The sequence below is a fragment of the Miniopterus schreibersii genome (genome assembly GCF_964146895.1).
Source record: "Miniopterus schreibersii genome assembly, chromosome: 1".
Lineage (NCBI taxonomy): Eukaryota > Metazoa > Chordata > Mammalia > Chiroptera > Miniopteridae > Miniopterus > Miniopterus schreibersii.
In genome coordinates this window covers 149450089-149470541 of record NC_138101.1, presented here as the reverse complement: position 1 = coordinate 149470541, position 20453 = coordinate 149450089, and the positions used below count along the sequence as shown (strand labels likewise).

At 40.7% G+C, this 20453-nt stretch overlaps 1 protein-coding gene across 8 annotated transcripts in view; it reads right to left on the bottom strand.

Moving 5' to 3' along the window:
* The window catches only part of GALK2 (galactokinase 2), a 123529-nt gene that overhangs the window by 42647 nt on the left and 60429 nt on the right, over positions 1–20453 (bottom strand). For all 8 annotated transcript variants that reach the window (XM_081139036.1, XM_081139040.1, XM_081139035.1 and 5 more), the window contains 2 exons: positions 7738–7836; positions 6139–6291 (listed from right to left, as the gene is read on the bottom strand). In XM_081139036.1, the coding sequence (XP_080995162.1) occupies positions 6139–6291; positions 7738–7836 (252 nt within the window). The remainder of the gene's footprint in view (positions 1–6138; positions 6292–7737; positions 7837–20453) is intronic.

Sequence of the window (20453 nt, the reverse complement as noted above, 5' to 3'; positions counted from 1 at the left end):
CCCAATGTTCATGGCAGTGTTATTTACAATAGCCAAGATCTGGAAACAGCCCAAGTGCCATCAGTGGATGAGTAGATAAAACAGCTATGGTACATTTACACCATGGAATACTATGCAGCTGTAAAGAAGAAGGATCTCTTACTCTTTACAACAGCATGGATGGACCTGGAAATTATTGTGCTAAGAGCAATAAGCCAGTCAGAGAAAGACAAATATCATATGATCTCAAATATATGTGGAATATAATGAACAAAATAAAATGACGAACAAAACAGGAACAGAGGCATGGATACAGAACAGACAGACAGATCTCAGAGGGGATGGGAATGGAAGAACAAATATGCATGTATGCATAGCCCACGGACATAAACAACAATGTGGTGAAGGCCAGGGAGGTGGGGCTGGGTGGAATGGAGCAAAGATGGGGAAATGGGGGACATCTGTAATAGGGTCAGCAATAAAAATTTTTTTTAAAGATAATAAAAACACCTAGCACCTTGCCTGGCCAGAAAGAGGTAGTATGTGAGGGTCAAGCTTATTTCCCTCTCCACATTCCCCACCCTCTCTAGCTGGTTCTCTCCCACCTGACACTTTTTCCTATGCCTTCAAACATATACAGATATTTCCTGTCTTAAAATTCCTTATTCCTAAAGCTACTACTCTTTATTTCTCCCTCTCCCTCACTGTGGCCCAGTCACTGCTTCCTGGCCCTCAGCAGCCACTCTAACTATTGAGTATGGCCTCCCAGAGATCCTTCCTTATCTCCAAAACCACTTCTAAAGCCACTGGAGTTTTCTCAGTCCTTTTATTCCTTAAAGAATCAGTGCCTTCTGGAACTCCTCATTATCTACCTTCTTCATATTCTGTTTTATTGGTGTCTGTAGCAATGAATTTTCCTGGCTTCCCTCTCACCTCTCTAGTCCTAATACCATCTTCATCCATGACTAAATTTTCTCCTGTAATTATTTAATTGAAGTTGTCTTCCAATATCAACCCCTGGCCTTCTGATCTTCTCTTGCCACATTCTTTCCCTCAGCAATGTGAACTAAGCTCTTGGTTTCAACTATTATCTCAAAACAAATATATCTGAAGGCTATAGCCCTAGCTGAGAGATGCATTCCAAGCTCAGATTTCTAACCACTTAGAAGAAAATTCCATGAAGAAACTTCATCGCCTCCCACTTTCCAGTCACCTTCCATCCTATCTTATCCAGGCCTATCCGTGGCAGCCCTATGCTGTCCATCCATCATCTCAGCTTAAAACTGCAGCCCTACTGAGTCAACACTTTGCCTTCACTCAGGCACATCTGCATGCAATGAGTGTCACTGAGCAGCTACTACTTTGCAGGCCCTCAGCAGACAGCAGTAAATAAGGCACTCATGGCACCTCAAGGAGCTCAGTCTATCCAAGGAGATAGATGTTTAATAATCACACAGAGAAGAATTTAATCCAAGTGTGATAAGCTGCTATAACAAAAAATTACAGGATGTGGTAAGAGCATATAAAAGGGCATTTAACTCAATGGAAGTGGGGAGGGTGGTCAGGGAAACTTCCTCCAAATAATGGTGTTTATGCCAAAAGGAAGACAGAAACCCAATCAGAGAGCCTTATACCTGATCCTTTAGTAGGGAGGGTCTTATCCATCCCTTTTTATCCCATTCTCACTGATACTTTAAGACCCACTTCTCTTTAACCAAGGCAAAGACACTGCTTCCAGATGAATATTTCTAAAATACCTGGCTAAGGACATTAGTGGCTCCCTCTGCTTCCAGGACCAACCTTGTGTGAACCTTAGCACAGCACTGGAGACCCTGCCACAAGCTGGTTCCACTATACACATCGACCCTATTCCCCAGTATGTGTGTCCTCCGCCCTGCAGCTTGGACTGACCACTCTAGGAATACTCCACACTGCAGTCTTGGCAGAGGGTGCTTAACTGAATCAACAGTCCCAGTGAAACCGGCCACATTCTTGGGCATTTGGTTTTTCCTCACTCAAATTCAAGGAAAGTGCCAAAGCCCTGAGAATATTATGCCCACTTCTCCTTACTCTATCACCACACAGAGAATAAGTTCCATATTGACCACTAAGTGGCAGGAGCTCAAACACTGAGTGTGTGGTGGCCCCTGACCAAACAGGCTCTGAAAAGAATCATGCTGTAAATTTTCCCTGAAGTGTCAAAGGACCACATGAAACTCTCTCCTTCATTGCTTCACGTGTTGCCACAAGGAGCACAGGGTATACAAAAAGCAATAGTAAAGTTTCCCTTCCCTTTTTGATTTCCCATAATATTTATTATTGGCATCACACATTTTATCCCTCAATATAATTAAGGGACACTCTCTTTTATAGACATAAAACATTTCTGGAAAATTTTAAGCCACTGAATACATGTAAAATATGAAAAGTTTTGTGCTCAGTAAAGATTTCTGGCCACTTTGTTAATTTAAGAACATAAAAATGTGCTTCACTTAAAAGTATCATTTACGCAAGTAATAATTATAAATCTCTATTGAGTTTGCCTTGAAATGTTTTTAATTTTAGCTCAAATTGCTCTACAAGACTCTGAGTTTTAATGAATCTACATCAATTAGTTTTTGGAAGCTGCTGGAAAGAGAGGAGGAGGAAGGAGAGAGAGAAAGAGAAAGAAATCTTAAGAACAGAAACCAGAGACCAAAGGGATGGTTATCAGAAGGGAGGGAGTAGGGGGATGGCTGAAAAGGGGGAAGGGGAATGTGGTCAATAATCTTGTGATAAGTTGACATGGTGAGAGGTGATGACTAGAATTAGTGGGGTGATCACATTGCAAGGTATAAAAATGTCAAATCACTTTATTGCACACCTGAGACTAAAATAACTAATATAATATTATATATTAACTAAACTTAAATAATTTTTTAAAAAAGAATAGTAGAAACTATCAACATTAAAGCAAAACAAAGAAAAATCATCTTCATTGATTTAGTGTACTTCCCTGTACTAAGATACAAAAGGTATTTGCCCGGCCAGCATGGCTCAGTGGTTGAGTGTCGACCTATGAACCAGGAGGTCACGGTTCAATTCCTGGACTGGGCATATCCCTGGGTTACAGGCTCAATCCCCAGTAGGGGACATGCACGAGGCAGCTGATCAACGACTCTCTCATCATTGATGTTTCTGTCTCTCTCTCTCCCTCTCCCTTCTTCCTCTCTTCTCTGAAATCAATAAAAAACGTATTTTTTTTAAACAAAAAGGTACCCATTTTCAAAACAGGGGTTTAGAGAGACAGGAGAAGAAAAAAGTTATTCATTATAATTTTGGCATGTGGAGCTTCACCTAATCAGTCTCATTTTCAAAACTATCCTGATTAGTAATTTCTCCACTGACACTTCATTTTATTGTCTGAAAACAGAAAGTTTGTGCAGATTAAGACAAGCTTCTTTACCTTTTTAACATAAAAGTTTATTTCCTGATTCTATGAGACTATTTAAAAAAAAAAATTATATTCATTCACATGTTACTGAAAATGGAAAAATGGAACCATAGTGTAAGGACAACATGCTTAGCAGAATTCTAGCCCATATTCCTAGGCAAAAACATAATCTTAACATCAAGAGCTACATGTGTATAGCCCATCCGCAATTTTATCTTTATTTCCCTTTTATAAATACCCTTGGACTCTAGTGATCTGCAGCAACATGATTTAGAAAACATTCTCCATCTTAAAGTCACTTTTCTTTCTTCCATATTTTAAAAAAGAAAAAATTCAGAGTATTTAAAACAATATATTTTATCTATACCAACTATGAGGAGTATGTGGCAAATAAAAAATCAGATGCCAATTTTGCTGACCAAAGTGCCCCTAAAACACTTATGGAGTTGTATAGTTAAATTCAGAAAGCATCCTCAAGAACAGGAGGTTCTGCAGTGAATTAAGATTTCCAGCTACTGCTTTCAAAAGAGATGTGCTTTTTATAGTTAACTCCCAAAAGGCATCCCCCCACCCCCCAGCCACATCCAGACAACTTTCACTACAGAGTTTCAGCATCAAAATTGTATTTCTCACTTTCTTCCTGAATCTTTGGAAGAGACTAGTCACAGCATGAATCCATTTCATGTCTCATCCTTGTTTTAGCTCATGTATGGATCTCGTCGGGGGTATCTAATTTCGTGATAAAACTTTGAAAACAATGTTGTGTATGTCTGAGGTCTCCTCAGGAAGGCAACACTTACTCATCAACCTCAAAATAAAAAGTCAACAAGAATAAGCCCTGAAACAAATAAGACACTAATTTCTTCCATCTCCTGAAAGAGCTTCTCCTAAATGGAAAAAAAGAAAAAAAAAATGGCCACTAACACTGAAGCCTTGATATTGAAAAGTTGACTGAACTATTTCTTCTCATATATAGACTAATTAAATACTGTGAACATTTAATATTAAAACATTTCTTTTACATAATTTTTAGAAATTTGCTGAATGAGTAAATTCCAAGTTTTTGAAATTTAAATCATAATTTTTTTTTTTTTAAGAAAAGGTTTAACCCCAAAATTTTCCAGAAAAAAAAAAAAAAGCTCTTATTTTTTCGACCTCACAACATCAGTGGGTGGGAGTGAGGGTGGAGGGGTAAATCAGTTAAAAGGGAAAACTAACCCTACACATCTCCATGGCAGCTGGCCCAGCTCTGGGCACACAATATGCCCTTGGAAAATACTGTGAAACTGAGCAAAATTAATGTTACAGGGCAGGTACACAGACAGTAGTCGCTCATTTATTTAACAAATGTTTACCCTGTGCCTCCTTCAGCTTAAGCACTATGCCAGGCATTAGGAATATAAGACAGACACACTCTTGGTTCTCAGGTAAAATCAAATCGGAAAGAGGAGACAGACATGAAACAATTGCGACAGTATCATTGTTGAGACGTGAAATAGGAAAGGAGCCCTAATTTAGTTTGGGAATAGGGAAGTCGAGAAAGGCTTCCCTGAGGGACACGGGCTGAGGCTTCAAGAGGCTGGGGGAAGAGCGTTTGGTGATGGGCAAAGTCACTCACAGCTAGAGAGCAATCGAGTGCAGGACGCTGAGGGAAAGAGGGGAGCACAGGCTCGGGCCCTGCAGGGCTCTCCAGGCAGTGACAGGGCTTCTTACTTTATTCCAGCGAAGTGAAAAACCGCTATTTGAGGAATGATTGAGAGAAAGCACAGTGCAGCCCCTGACCCAGATTCCACTCCAGCTTTCAGCCTCAGTTCTCTCCGACTTTCTAGTTATATTATGAACTTTTCTGGATTCTCCATGACGTTTCATTTCTGTGTCACTGTTTGGAGCACCTGGTTACAAACCACCTGATCACATACTAACCATCTCCTATTTCTTTTTTTTCTCCTTTTTTCATTTTTCAACCACAGTTAGCACTCAATATTATTTTATAGTAGTTTCAGGTGTACAGCATAGTCATTAGACATTTATATAATTTACAAAGGGATTTCTTATCCCCTTAACTTTAACCCTTTACTCACTCCATTTTTATGCTCTGTATCCTTTTGTATTTCAACAGGTATCCAATGAATACTTCCTAAGCAGATTTAAGGCTTGACTGGCAAAGATCTTCTAAACTGTGCAACAAAGAACTGCCAGACTCCCTTCTGGTTTGTGTTTCCCTAGTAGACATGTAGAAGTCTTCTGGGCACCAGGAGGGCTACACCAAGCCTATATTTTTAGAGTGCCCAGTGAAGGCCCAGTACAAAATGCTGCGTGTATGAGCGCCAAGGGTTGAGGCTGCCATCGTGTTTGTTGAGGAAACAAGATCAGCTATGGCCACTTACCATCAATCACTTGCAACTATCTTTCTCCCACCCGTATACCTAGCCCATGGGCTGCAATTCAAATATATAAGCTGTCCTATTTTCCCCAGTGCCACCCTAGAAGGCTCAACTGTGAAGTTCATATAACTTCCCAATAGCTAGAGGTTGCGGGGCACACCTATAGGCTTACTACCTCCTGAGTTTGGAATTAGATTGCTCTGTGCCCAAAGACCTTCAGTTAGAATGTTGCTGCAGTCAGAATGTTTCCCTAAATTTTAGGCAAAAAGACAAATAGGGAACAAAGAGAAAAAGAACACGAGAAAGCTTACTTCAGGTTTCACTAGTTTGCCAAGTTCATACCTTTGCAGCCAGCCGGCACTCCATCACCCTGATGTTGAAATGGGAGGTTGCTGCCTTATTCATTTCCACACAACTGTTGGCAATCACAAACACTGCTCCACTTGGGAGTTTCACATCAGTTGCTCTCAGAGGACTGAATTCTATCAACTTGGCCTATTAGAAAAAAAATACAGACAATTTTTAACCATTTATGCACTTACTTATCTTAGGAAAATTTTTTTTCCTAAAAATGCATTCATTCATTCATTCAAATATGATTTATTGACTTCCAGTTGCTGTACTAGCCATTGGAGATACAACCGTGAACAAGACAGACACTTTCCCTGCCCTCATAGAGCTTACAACATAGTGGGAAAGGCAGTCAAGTAGACGGGTACCTTTCCAGACTGTGTCACAATGGTAGCAAAGTGCAGAGTGCTATGCGACACACCCTTGAAGCACCTGATCAGATATAGCCTAGTGTAGGCTCCACTGAAGAAAGAGAAGCCTGGACTGAGTCTTAAAGGATGAGCAACAGTAGCACAGGCAGAGGGTCTCTTTACCCAAATAGGAAGTCAAGAAGAGGGAAGAGCATAGGCAAGTTTAGAGGTGGAAAACACCATGAGGTGTTAATAGAGCTTCAGGAATTAAAAGTTAGCTGCATCTTAGAGTGTGAGGGGTCATGTGTGGTGAAACGGTAGGTAAGAAGGGGAGAGCAGGGGTCATGCTGTGAAGTGCTTTGCAAGCCCAAAGAGTTGGCACTTTGTTCAAATTCTACCTCTAACTTACATTAACATCAGGACTCTTGCCATCAGTCTGCTTGTAAGGTCTCATCCAAAACACCCAGAGTATTTTCTTAGCATTAAACCAAATTTCCTCATGCCTCATGTCTTTGACTTAGGGGAATTAACAACAAATATTCTTAAGAAGAAGAAATCCAGGTATTCTGGGAAAACAGCCAAGCCTATAGGAATTTGATGAAAAACTAAAAAAAGATTTTAAAGAAATGCCTGCTTCTACTTTGGAAATGGGCAGTTTATGACCAACACCTCAACCTCTGCTCTGCCGAAGGGAGTTGATAGCCAAGGGGAAGTGGTATCCAGCTAAGGAATTCGTTCCTGGCTTACTGTCAACATTCTTTTCCCCACCGCTAAAGCCCCAAAAATGTTGACAGAGAAAAATGATACCAAAGAGTAAATTATAAAAAGAGGGGTTGTGAATATATGTGGTAAGAAAACTAACATTTGGGTTTAAAACCAACGAGAGATTATGAAAATGCCATGAGATGAAGTGATTTGGGACAAAAGAGGGAAAAGAGATCTCAACAACTAGGGAGTTGAGAAATCTCATCCTAACAGTGAATTAGAAAGAGAAAAAAAACCTATACACAAGATAAAAACAGACTTGGGGTATGATTCTGGAAGCTTAAGGGAGACGTGATCAACATGAAACAGAATAGGTGAACCGGTGGTAGCCTTGAATTGCAAAGGAGTTGAGAAAGACCGTCCTACAATAGAGTCTAATAGAATAGGCTGCCCCAAACCAAGCTGGGGATCTAATAACCTCCCTCTCTGTGAACTTCCTCTAGCTGGTGTCTCCAAATAGCTCAATGGCACCTACTTTTCCTTCTTCTGCAAGAAATGATATGGACTGGTCCATCCCTCCTCCTTCGGTGCCAATGTATCGCTCACTCTTGGTGCAGATTTCCGCAAGTTCCACCTGGAAAAGTAAAAATTGATTTGCACCATGAGTACAATCATAATCTATTTCTCATTCATTTCCATTTTTTCAAATATTTTTTTGTTATTGATTTTAGACAGAGAGGAAGGGAGAGGGAGAGAAACGTCCATCAGCTGCCTCCTACATGCCTCCTACTGGGGATCGAGGCTGCAACCCAGGCATGTGCCCAGACCGAGAATTGAACCAGCAACCTCTCAGTACACGGGTAGATGTCCAACCAACTGAGCCACACCAGCCAGGGCATTTCATTTATTTCTTACTCCAGACATGACAGGTTTGAATTCCAGTGTCAACTGTGAACAATTGATAGTAGTTGCCTGGAGCACTGTGTTAACAAAAACTCCATTGAGCCATTGAGCTCGATAAGAAAACACACCAAGATAGGTTAATGCCTGCTATAAGATAGAAGAGAGAATGATTGTGCCTACTGTGTATTTTCTACCCCTAAGGACTCCACAGGGCAAGCAGTTTCTCCCATCTTTCTATTTGTTCCATCCCTCCCTAGACTGGTATCACCAAAACCCTCATATGGGCACTGATTCATTTCTGCCTCAGTGCCTTTGTCTCCTGACAGTGGATTAATCCACAATCTCCTTACAGCCAAAGTGGGGTCATCTGACTTTATTTCCCAGTCCAAATTCATGCTGTCTGTGGCATTTCCATTAAATGTAAGAATCAGAACTAGTGGCATCTCACCAGACACATCTTCAACCAAGATGAGGAGACCCAAAATATGAATACATTTCTAATCCAAACTGAAAATGTCAAAATATCTGTTTAAGAATCTTCAGTGACTTCCTATTGATTAATTAAATAAGTTCAAACTCCTTAACCTGGCATTTCAAAGTCTTCCAAAAATGTACAACCAGTGTGCACATGTATGCCACCCTTTTCCAATTAGATTTGTCTCCTTGACCTTTCACACATCACCTGTTTCATATCAATCGTATTGCCATTTGGTACCCAGTTTATTGGCTATCTACTACTATAGGCAAGTCATGGGCTGGCCCCTCAAATCCTCCTCCATTATAGAGTGTTCACTATGGCATCCCCTTTTTCTGAACTCCTACAACACTTAGAGTGAGTACATCTATTTACTCACTCTACTATTCATTCATTCATGCATTCATTCATTTTTCCTTTCTTCTAAGACTTGACTCAGGCTCTAGTTCTCACGTTTTGCTGGAAGATCCTCCTAGAGTGGTCACTCTGAAACACTGTTATAATCATCTCTTGCCTGCTTGGTTGCCAATGCCTTGGTGCTCAGACTTCTCAGCATGGCACACAACATCTTGAATGACTTATCCCTTGCTCACTTCTCCAGCCTGCTCTCTCACCACTAACCCCATAAACCCAAAGTTCAGGCCATCAGGGATACTGAGCAAATGTTGTTTTTCGCCATCCCCAGGCTCTCACCTCTCAGTGCCTTTAAAAGTGTGATTTTCTGCCCTTCTCGCTCAATACTCCTCTGTCCAGCATGCCCCACTGGTCATCAGGATCAACTCAAGCATCACCTCCCCTGGAGCCCACATCACCATCCAAATGTACACACCCCACATAACCTCTCCTGTGGACCCTGTATAAACCTGATTCTTACTTATCAAACCATGCTTTAAGTGTGGGTGCTCCTGTCTCCTGATCCACCAGTCTGAGAGCCCAAGCGGCGCCCAGGTCTGAGCCCACTTAATGAACATGACTAAATCACATAGCGTTTATTATCATTCTACAGGCACGTCAGTTTTCCCCAAAACACTGTCAGTCTTATAAGAGACAAAGTAGGTGTTTCTGTTGTACCCCCTACTTCACACAATGCCAAGCACACAGTAATTCAATAAACACCTGCTGCTTTCACTTTCTGAGAAAAGCTGCCTGAACACCATCTGACAGATTCTGTGTTATATTCCCTGTTGGTCATGTGGACTCGCTAACATTAACTTTGCCTTGTGACACAAGGTAAATTTGGGATTTTGACATAATGGGCATTGCACGTGGCCAAATGAGCACGCAGAGTCAGTGGCCTTTCTATAATAGGCACGTTAAAAATAAATTAGTAATCAAAAGGTGAAAATAATTGGATTTTAAAATGTAAAGAAACCAGCCCGGTGAAGAAGGCCATGCAGCATTCAGTGAGGAATGACAAGGCCTGGGCTCCCACCTAACGGTGACTTGGGGCCAGTGTGAAAGGCCACCCCACACCCCCACACAGCCACAGCAACAGTCACACTTACATGTTCCTTATCTTTTGTGAGCATTATCTCCTTAAGCCTCTGAACAACCCTCTTCTTACCCTCATTATACAGATGAGAGAAGTGCAACTAGAATACATAACAGAAAATGGAGGAGCCAGAAACTGAACCCCATCTGCCTGATCCAAAGCTGTGTTCTTTTCACACTATACTTCAATTACTTCTCCCCCATCCCCTACTCCCACTCCTCGCCCCCCACCAAATGGGGATAATATTACCTTTTTTCCACTACTTCAAAGGGATGTGAAATGACAGATGAGACCACCAAAACTTAAGTATTCTCTGTCTTAAGAGAAAAAGACACTAAAGCATCAAGAAGTATATATGCTCACTGTTTTTTTAAATCTCCTGATGTGTGGCAATAACTGCATATTTTAATAGAAATAGGATGTTAATTTCTCCAGACTATCTATGTAGACAGAATTCAGAGGGACCCCAGAAGTCCCCAACATTTCTGTGTCAAGGAGAGTTCACCACCTGCAGGGCTGTGGACATCCCTATGCCTTGCTGCTACCTCTCGGGTGAATTCTGACAGATAGAGCTCATCACTTGACAGAGAATACCCGCGGGTTCCAAGTGTAAGGAAACAAAAAGAAAATGAAAATATGGAAGTTGAAAGAATGGATGACTCATTTTCTATTCCTCCTGGAAAAATGAGGAATTGAGTAGTAAATAGAGAGGAAAGAAACCAGTACCAGAAGCTTCCAAATGGTTAAAGTCCAATTAGCTGTGTTATCTTAGATACACTGCTTGATTTTTTTCAAGTTTACATTTCTTCACATACTATTATTAATAATAATAGTTTTATCAGGTAAGACTTACTGAGCGCTAACTATAAGCCAGGTACTGTTCTAATTGTTTTACATGAACTATACTTCTCATAATGACCCTATAAAATAGGTACCACCTCATTTTACAGATGAGAAAACTGAGTGGGTTTATAAGCTGAGACTAGGCTAGGAAGTACTAAAGCTCAAATTCAAATTCAAGTTGTCTAACTCCAGAGTCCATATTCTTAATCACCAGGCTATATTACCTCTCATCCATAATATAAAGAAAAATACCCACCTCCCTACCCACAGGATTATTGTAATAATCCAATGAATTAAGTACAAATACTTCATAAACTCTAAAGCTCTATACAATTGTCAGTTTTATTATTTTTACATAATGAACAAGGAATCATTTGATTTACACAGCAAGTAGCTAAGTCCCCAGCCAAATGTAAAAACAGGTATAATTATCGTAGAATACAGGACCATTTTTTAATTTTTTTATTTTTGGAGGGGTCACATTATTATTTTCTATTTTAAAAAATTTTTTTAATTTTTCAATTATAGTTGACATACAATGTTATATTAGTTTCAGGTGTACAACATAGTAATTAGGCATTTATGTAACTTATGACCCGATCACCACAAGAAGCAGGACCATTTTTTAAAGTGTTCAAGGAAAGAGAACTTAACAGATTCTGATGCCCCTTGGAGAGCCAATTCAACAATGGGAATGGGCCCTGAGGCAATCAGGAGAGTGTGCGCTCCATTTAAAGCATTTCAGTCTAAATGGGGTTGGGGGTGGGATCTCTGTCAGCCAAATAAAACAATTTTGCAGTATAAACTTCAACTGTGGGCCCACAGGCTGGCTTCCCAAGTGGTCCTAGCCCTTTGCACCCATACTAAGAGCAGAAGGTAAAATCTTAAATGGTCATGAGACAGGAAGAAACTACAAACAAAAGTGTGTTATTTTTATCTCAAATCATGTTGAAGGAAAAACTTACATGCTTCTGACAATGAGCAAAAATCAGAGCTAAGCCCATTGCCTTAGCCAGAGCTGGCACCGCCTGAACTCAGAGAACTACTGATGGAGGAATCTCAATAGCAGGGGTATAAATGGGAGTGGAGAATGCATGTCATTCTGGATGATGTGAGGGAGACATGTGAGCCTGCCATGTCTTTTCTGTCTTTGGGGACACTGGAAATAGAACCCTGAAATGTCTCCCAAGAGTTATAATCAGGCAGAGTAATTTGCAAAGGCACTAAATCAACACTCCACACAAACTTAAATTATGTAAAATATCAAGAGTTCATGAGAATAAGAAGGGGCTGTCAAAAACACATTAACAAAAGTGGAAAAAAGCCTACTGGAAGCTACCTTCAAGGACAGAGAGAATCAAATTCCAGGACCCAATTCTATTTAGCAGAGAATATGATCTTCCCTGATGCCAGAGGGATTCTGAGAGGCACCCACTTCTCTTATCTCCCCAACACACACACACACACACACACACACACACACACACACACCCCACACACAACCTGAAAACCCTCAAGCAAGAACAGGAACGGAGGGATTCACTAACCAAGAAGGGATTCACTCCCTTCCCACCAATGTATTTTCTTCTACTCTTACGCCTGAGTGCTTCAAGAACCTCCAAACTACTCACTTGTAACATTTAGCTCTATCCCTTCCTGCAAAATACTAATGTCTGAGAATCATTAAGAAAGATAATTTGACTGCATAAGAAACTTTTTCAAAGTTTATAGCCAATAAACTCATTTCTATTTTGACTTCTGCCCTCTGGACAGTTAGGAGAAACCTGGCATTATTCATAGACCTTCTTTTAAAGCTCCTGACGACAGCTATGAGGCTAATTTAGTCCTTTTGTGTGGTTCTTCTCTTGAAGCCACCTGGGAAAGAACCAAAAGTCAAGTGGGCTCCCAAATTAAACAGCTTACCCACTGCTGGCCAGTGGGGCTCTAGTAAGAGGAGAAATTACAGGGCTAGATTTCATAGTCACTAAGAAGGACTAAAGATTCATGAATGCATTGCCTAGCTAAACCTGAATGTTTATTTTTTAAAAACAATAGTAATACAAAAAGGCTCAAGCTATTAATACAGTAAACTGTATCTTTGTTTAGCGGATTTACTAATGATATTGTCAAAAGTAGAACAATTACCTAGATAGAAAATGTTAATCTCTTCCTAAGGTAAGCCTTGCTATTGAGAACACAGACTCTAACCAAGACAGCATCACCCAGCTATTGTTGGCCACCCTAAATGTAAGTCAAGAGAAAGGAAGGAAACGAACATCCCCATTCATTCATTCATTCAACAATTATTTAAATAGTGTCCTAAAGACAAGTGGACAGGCCAGTGTCTTTCCTCAGGGAGTTCACAATATTGATATTGTCTTCAGGTGAACAAGTCGTTCAAAAGAAAGTGTAACACTGGTGTGTGACTTGCCCCTCTAGATCTGCTGTCCGCCCACCTCCAACCTGCTGCCTCAGGAGACAACCCAGCATAGGCTACGTGGAGAGGCTCCTATGCACTCTGCCTCCAGGGAACTCTGCCAGGGAGTGGGGACCGGAGTTGGGAGGGACCATGGGGTCAGGTTCCCTCCCTGGAAGGTCACTTTAAGGCCCAAGAACAATAACAACTCAGATATAACTAGTCCTGGGTTTCCCTATCCCTATGCTTTTGTAAATAGTCCCTGTACAGTAAATTGTCCTTTATTATTGAGTGAGTCGTCTATTTTCTGTTATGACCCTGACTGATATATCTAGATTAGGAGAAAATGTTAATGGCTCTGCTAACTTTTCTTTACCTCAAATATTTTCTTTCCCTGCAATCCTCCTCCACCCTAACTTTTTAAATGCCTGAATTTTCACCTGGGGCTGTTTTCAAATTCTTCCCCAAATTGGCACACCTACTAGGTAGAGTCCAGCCAGGTAGGAGAAACTCTTCATAAAATAGCAGCAAGTGAAGCCTAAAAGAGACTGGATTCAGACTTGCTTTGTCTGGTAACATGGCTGATGACCAAGCTCTAACTCGAAGATACTTTGGAGTGTTTTAAGGTTTAAAAAAAAGTACACCTGCTTTCATGGAAAAAGGAAGAAGGGGGCTATTCTTTCTTTTCCACAGCTCTAACCAAGAGCAGTAGCTCAGAGATTGTGATTTTGCATCTTTCAGTTCAGGGAAAGGTGCTCGAGGGCAACCACAGCCAGTTCCCAAACTGAGCACAAGAGATGCAACTGACCCTGCTGGCTCAGGCTGAAAAGTTCCCGTAAGTAATGCAGGAAAGAAAAAAGGAGTTCAAATATTTAAAAAATCAGAAACTACAAAGAAACAACAGTGAAGAGAATTCTCAAAAGTAAATCTTAAAAAACAAACAAACAAACAAACAAAAAAACTCCTAAAATGTGGAATCATCAAAGAGTATGCATTAAGCACTCACAAATGTGTACCATGAAAAACACATGGAACAAAAGTGGACAGCTCCACCTGTATACACTGAAGAGAACATAATGTAATGGACCTGGAGAAGGCTGGTAATTGGCACATGTGGGTTTACAAATATCTAAAATGCTTAGTGAGGTCAGAACACAATCTTTGGGTCAGCTTCCTCCAAACTCTAAAGAGAGGAACAAAGACCACTTCCCTAACCTAACTGACTTACAGTCTGAGTTCTGGAGGGCCCCAGATTCTGAGAGGAGGCCATCAAAAAGGCAAGAAGACAATATTGTTTGTGAAATAGTTTGGGATTCCAGGTATGGGGATCTGAGAAAATACCTGTGATCAGCTTCTTCTAGAGCGCTGCCCTCTCTGGGTGAGGAGGGGGAACCTTCTTAGGTACCTGATAACATACAACCTTTGATATTTCTCCAACTGATGATCCTGCATGTACAGATGTGTGTGGTAAGACTACTAAAATATTAGCATGAATCTAACAGGCAATAATGAGATTTAAAGGGAGGAAAGAATATAGTACACTGTGTGCTACACTAAGTGAGGGCTCAGACACAGCACAGGTGTCACCTGAAGACTGACCCAGGCCCCACTCCAGACCTGCTCAATCAGAATCTGTAGCTTAACCAGAGACCCCAGCGATCTGTATGCACATTAAATTTGAAAGCACTCTTCTAAGTGATTTCTTGCACTGAGACTTTCTTAGTAAATTAAGAAGACAGGGAAGAATCAGAAGGGAAGGAAGCTAACAAATGTTAAATGTCTTCTAAAGCCAGACTATGCTGGGTATTTTATATGCGCTATCTTATTCAGTCTGCAAAATAACCCTGAAATGTCAGAATTACAATTGCTACTTCGTAGAGAAGGAAATTGAGGCTCCAGAAGGTCAGTAAACTAACCTAAGCTATGATACAAAGCCAGGTAGGTGTGGCTCCAAAGTCCACCAGGCTACCTTGTCCCCCTGCCTCCAGAAACAGAGGCTGGGCCTAGACACTGGCCCTGGTAAGCTGAGCAGAATACATATATGCAATCCTGAACTGAACATCCCTTCTGTTAGAATAAATAATGAAGTTGACCATGAGCCCTAGGATGCCAACATTTCTGAGTCATCCCAACTTCATTCTGTCCCCAGGTTAAAAACAAAACAAAACAAAACAAAACCTCGCTGGATGTTTTGAAGTTTGGGGGCTTTCCCATTATCCATCTCCAAATACAATCCCAAACACCTCCCTCCTAAAAAACCACAACCCAGAGTGACCTCAATATAAGGCTGACATTTTGGCATGATTTCTGCAGCCTGATCATAATAATAGCAGCTAACACATTGAACAGACACTGTTCTAAGCACTTTTCATGTACTACAAATTTCTATTCCACGAGGGAGGTTTTTATTACTAAATGCATTGTATAATAAAGAAACTGAAGCATAGAGAGGTCAAGTAAATTGCCCAAGATCATTCAACTAGTAAGTGGCAGAGGCAGGATTTGAATTCAGAGTCTTGGCTCTATGCTTTTGACAACAATACTATTCTTTATCCCCAAAGAGAGCAAAGTGATGGGGTTGGAACAGGAACCCAAAATTCAGGAGCCCCAAAAAGCCTTCCCTGCATACTTTTCTCTCATTAGCACAATTAATTAAATCCCTTTCATTGCTTAAATTAAAAAAAAAAAAAAAAAAGATAGAAAGGGCAGCAAACACATACCAAGGTAACTATTATTGGGATGAGGGGAGGAGGGTAGAGAGAATGAAAAAAAAAAAAAAAAAAGGTTGTGGGAAGACAGCAAGAGGCAGAACCCTGGCCTGATTAATGGAATCAGACAAGACTATGACCCAAGTCACTGCTACTAAATACCAAAGGGGCCTCCAACGTCTGTGGTAAAGGCTGGTGTCACTCCCTTGGCTGACAGACCATTTATTTTGGCTCTGACCTTTGAAAAATGTTAAATAATGATGATAATAATGGATGGGCGGCAGGCCTGCAATCTCTGTGGTTTGGCAAGTGTGTCCTGTAACTGCAAGTCCCCTCCCATGGTCAGAGAGACACTCCCAACCCCGAGGGAGGGCTTTTCACACAGAGTTTTGAGCAGCACAATCCTGTCCCCACCTCGAGGTCCTAACTACAGGAAATCTGACTGTTAACCAATCTGGAATCTCCGGGAGAAGGGAGAAGGTAAAGGAGAGGGAGCATTAGATAATTAACTACAACTTTCCAACAGCATAATCAGTAATGTTAAAATTAACACCTGTTAATTTTCCCAATATGACTTCAATTGTACAGAAATGAACCCAAACCAAAGAGAGAAAAATAACTCCCATGAAACATAATCTAAAATCATGATCATGAATCATGATCTAAGTCAACCAAATCCACAGCTTGTACACATTTGTATGGAAAAAAGAGTTCTCTGTGTGCAACATTCAATTCACAAAGACTTGACAAGAAGCGGGAAAAGTCTTTAGGGTCAAGAAATGGTAGAGAGTATTAAGAGGATTGTTACATGAGAAATAATTTGATTTCATTGAGTTGTGCTCAAATGCTATACCCAGAGCATCTACTGAACGTCATTGTAAGAAAGTCACACAAAACATCTGCACTTGTTTTCAGGCCACTGGAGAGGTTAGTCCATTTCATTGTGCTTTGTGTGCTGTAAGGAATCCATCAGAAGAATTGGAATGATTTCTACTCTGATCACAAGACCTGTGTAGCTTACTATGTTTCCCTTTTTACCTTGGCTTCTAAGAATCTCAGTAAAAATTAAACAAAACAATTACATTAAATAAGGAACAGTTGATGTGTTTTCATTCTCCTTTTCTTTGCCTTGATTTTCTATTTCTAATTTACTAACCTTATTGAAGAAATAGTCCTGGTTGTGTAATTCCTAGAATTTTTGCAAAGGAAAGTAAATATGAACTTGGTACAAGAAAAAGAAAAAATGAGACATAACACGTGTCAAATGGAATATTCAAGTTCAGGGGGCGATCCAGTCTACTCCAAAAGGAGAACACTTGTCCTTTGGAAAAAAAATGTCTGATCGCAATCTCTTTCTCTAGATTTAATTCCTTGTTAAGTACCTACATGTAGTCACTTTGACACTCCCCCAAATTATAAATGTTATAAATACTGTGTTCAACAAGAGACTAAGGAAATTTCCTTACATACAGAACTCAGGAAATTTCCTTACTTATAATTACCAGTTTATTATTAAAAATAAAAGCACAGAGTATTCCAAAATGAAAATAGAAGCAACACTGGAAATGATGTTTCATAAACACACTCCTGGACGCAAATATAGAAATGCCAGATGATGGTTTAGCAAACTGTTGGCAGAAGGTTTCAAAGGAAGGGTAAATAATTTTTAATGGAACAGAAACTAACCTAAACCAGGAGATGTGCCCAACTGGTAAGGTTATTTGTTACAAAACACAACCACTTTATACAGTGTAAACACATGGAACAAGAGACACTAATGTTGTCTAAAGGAAAGTGGTAGGAGAGAAGGGGAGAAAAGGTGATGATCATGTCCAAGAGATACCAGTAAGGATGGGCCCTGGCTGCTCTGCAAGGTAGATAAGAAGCTCTCTGCTACTGGACCAACAGCAACCTGCAACATCAGCCCCTGTCCTGAGAGCCTGCGCCTCAGATGGCAGCTCTGCTCACTTTCCCTCTTCACTTCAGGAGTCTTTTCTTCCACTTATTTTGAGAGGATATTTTACTCATTTCTACAGCTGGAATTTTAGCTCTTTGAAGCATTTTGGAATACTCTGTGCTTTTATTTTTAATAATAAACCGGTAATTGTAAGTAAGGAAACTTCCTGAGTTCTGTGAATCACTAGCAAATTATTGAACCTGAGGAGGGGGATGTGGGAACCCCCAAATTTATAGCTGATTGGTCAGAAATACAGGTGACAATCTGGGACTTGCAACTGTCATCTGAAGTAGGGGTGGTCTTGTAAGACTAAGTCCTTAATATGTGGGATGTAATGGCTAAACCCAGGTAGTATTTGAATGGAATGGAATGGAATGGAATGGAATGGAATGGAATGGAATGGAATGGAATGGAATGGAATGGAATGGAATGGAATGGAATGGAATGGAATCGAATGGAATCGAATCGAATCGAATCGAATCGAATCGCACCCAGTTGTTGTCTGGAGAGTGGAAGAACTGGTTGCTGGGAGGATGGGGGGACACACATTTCGTGTTAGAAATGTTTTAAGTAAAAATAGTTTATACCCCTCTTCCTCCAAGGTCCCAGTCACTACTCTAAGTTCCCTGAAGCTTCTACATTATTTATGAAAGTCAGTGTAATAGAGCTTTACAAGATGTATGTCTAGCTACCCCTCCCTCCCTATCTCTACCACTTTTGGGGGGCACTGCCCCCTGACCTCCTTCTCAATCCCCCTACCCCACTATCACAAGGTTATAGCAATATAGCTCACAGATCCCAGATTCACATCCTCCATCTTCCAAAACACCCAACCCACCCATGCCAGCACAGTTCATAGATCCAGGTGTGAGTACCTTACTAACAAACTAACCAGATTCCCTCTGGATTCCCTCCTCCAAGGGAATCTTCCCAGTAGGAAAAGAAACAGTCAGTTTGGGAGTATCTAGATCTGTTCCACATGATCCTAGAAGCTATCAGCAGTCATGTGGGGTTTTTTTACCATGGAGACCAGAGAAGTAGAGGAAGCTGGTCTGAAGATAAAGAAGACTGAAACAGATAAGCAACAAGGCAGCAAGGCAAGTGACAGGGGCAGACCTAACAACATTTAGGTTTCTGTCCATTCCTGAAACCTAGCTATATCCACAATCTTAGACTGCAGAATGGCCACAAATCCCCCTCCCTGTTTCCATCCCCTTGCAATGTGGCTTTAGAGCTCCTCCCATGAAAAGGTGAAATCCATCTCTCCACTTCTTGAATCTGAGATGTTTTGGCCAGTGGAATGTGCAGCAAATGTGACACACAGAAAGACGTGAAAAGCATGTGTACATTGGAGTTTGTCCTTTTGCTGTTCTTGGAAGCCTGAGACCTCCATGTGAACAAGCCTGGGCTAGCCTGGTGCATGAGGAGAGGCACGTGGCCCAGCCGCCCCACCATCCGGCTGACAACGAGCCAGCCCAGAAGCAGCACGGCCTCACTGACCAGCAGCTGAGAGCAGATGTGTGAATGAGTCCAGCCAAGACAAGTAAAAGCACTATCAAGCTGAATGAAGTCCAAAGGGTTGTTGCTTTAAGCCACTACATTTCGAAAGGGTTTATTACACAGTAAAGGCTGATATACCCACCTTTGTATTCCAGAACATATCCCTTGAATGCATTTTTTTTCCTTGTAAGCAAGAGTCTTAATAACTCACATTTGCATTCAAAAATATTTTATCTTCACAGAAACCCAAAGAATATTCAAGCATTCAAACAACTTTAAACATTTTGATCCATCGAGTTAAAAAATATATGGAACTATTCACACAATTGCATTCTGTCCTTTCCCAGGCTCCAAGATCATCTCCTCTGTAGCTCATCAATTTTTAGTATATGTGGTGCCAAAATAAGTACCCCATAGGCCTTTCATAAAAACAGAGTATGATCTGACCTCTGCTTATTTCTTCTACCATAAGCTCCTGCTGTTTTATCACACAGTCCATGCTCCTATCAAAGTAAACTAATTTCAGTTTTCTGAATATCTCACGCTCCCTATGCCCCTGTGTCTTTGCAAATGCTGTTCTACCTGCACTTATTCAACAAATATTTACTGAGTGCTGACAGTGGACAAGGAACGGTTATAGGTTCTAGGGATACAGTAGGGGGAGAGGTGAGACCAAAATTCTATACTCTTCTCACCTTTATAACTGGCTAATTGCTCTTTCACTCAGATTAAATTCGAGCACAAACTCCTCTGGAAAATTTTCGTGGTCCCCTAGAACTGAATTACATACTCTAACTCTGCTCTACCGTAGCACTTCATAGTATAACACAGTGATTAAAGCATATGTTTCCTCCTCTGCAAAATGGGAGTTATAATAATTACCCACTTCTTTGAGTTGTAAGGATTTTAAAAGCCTATTGTACAGTGAGTGCACAATAAATGTTAGCTATAATTATT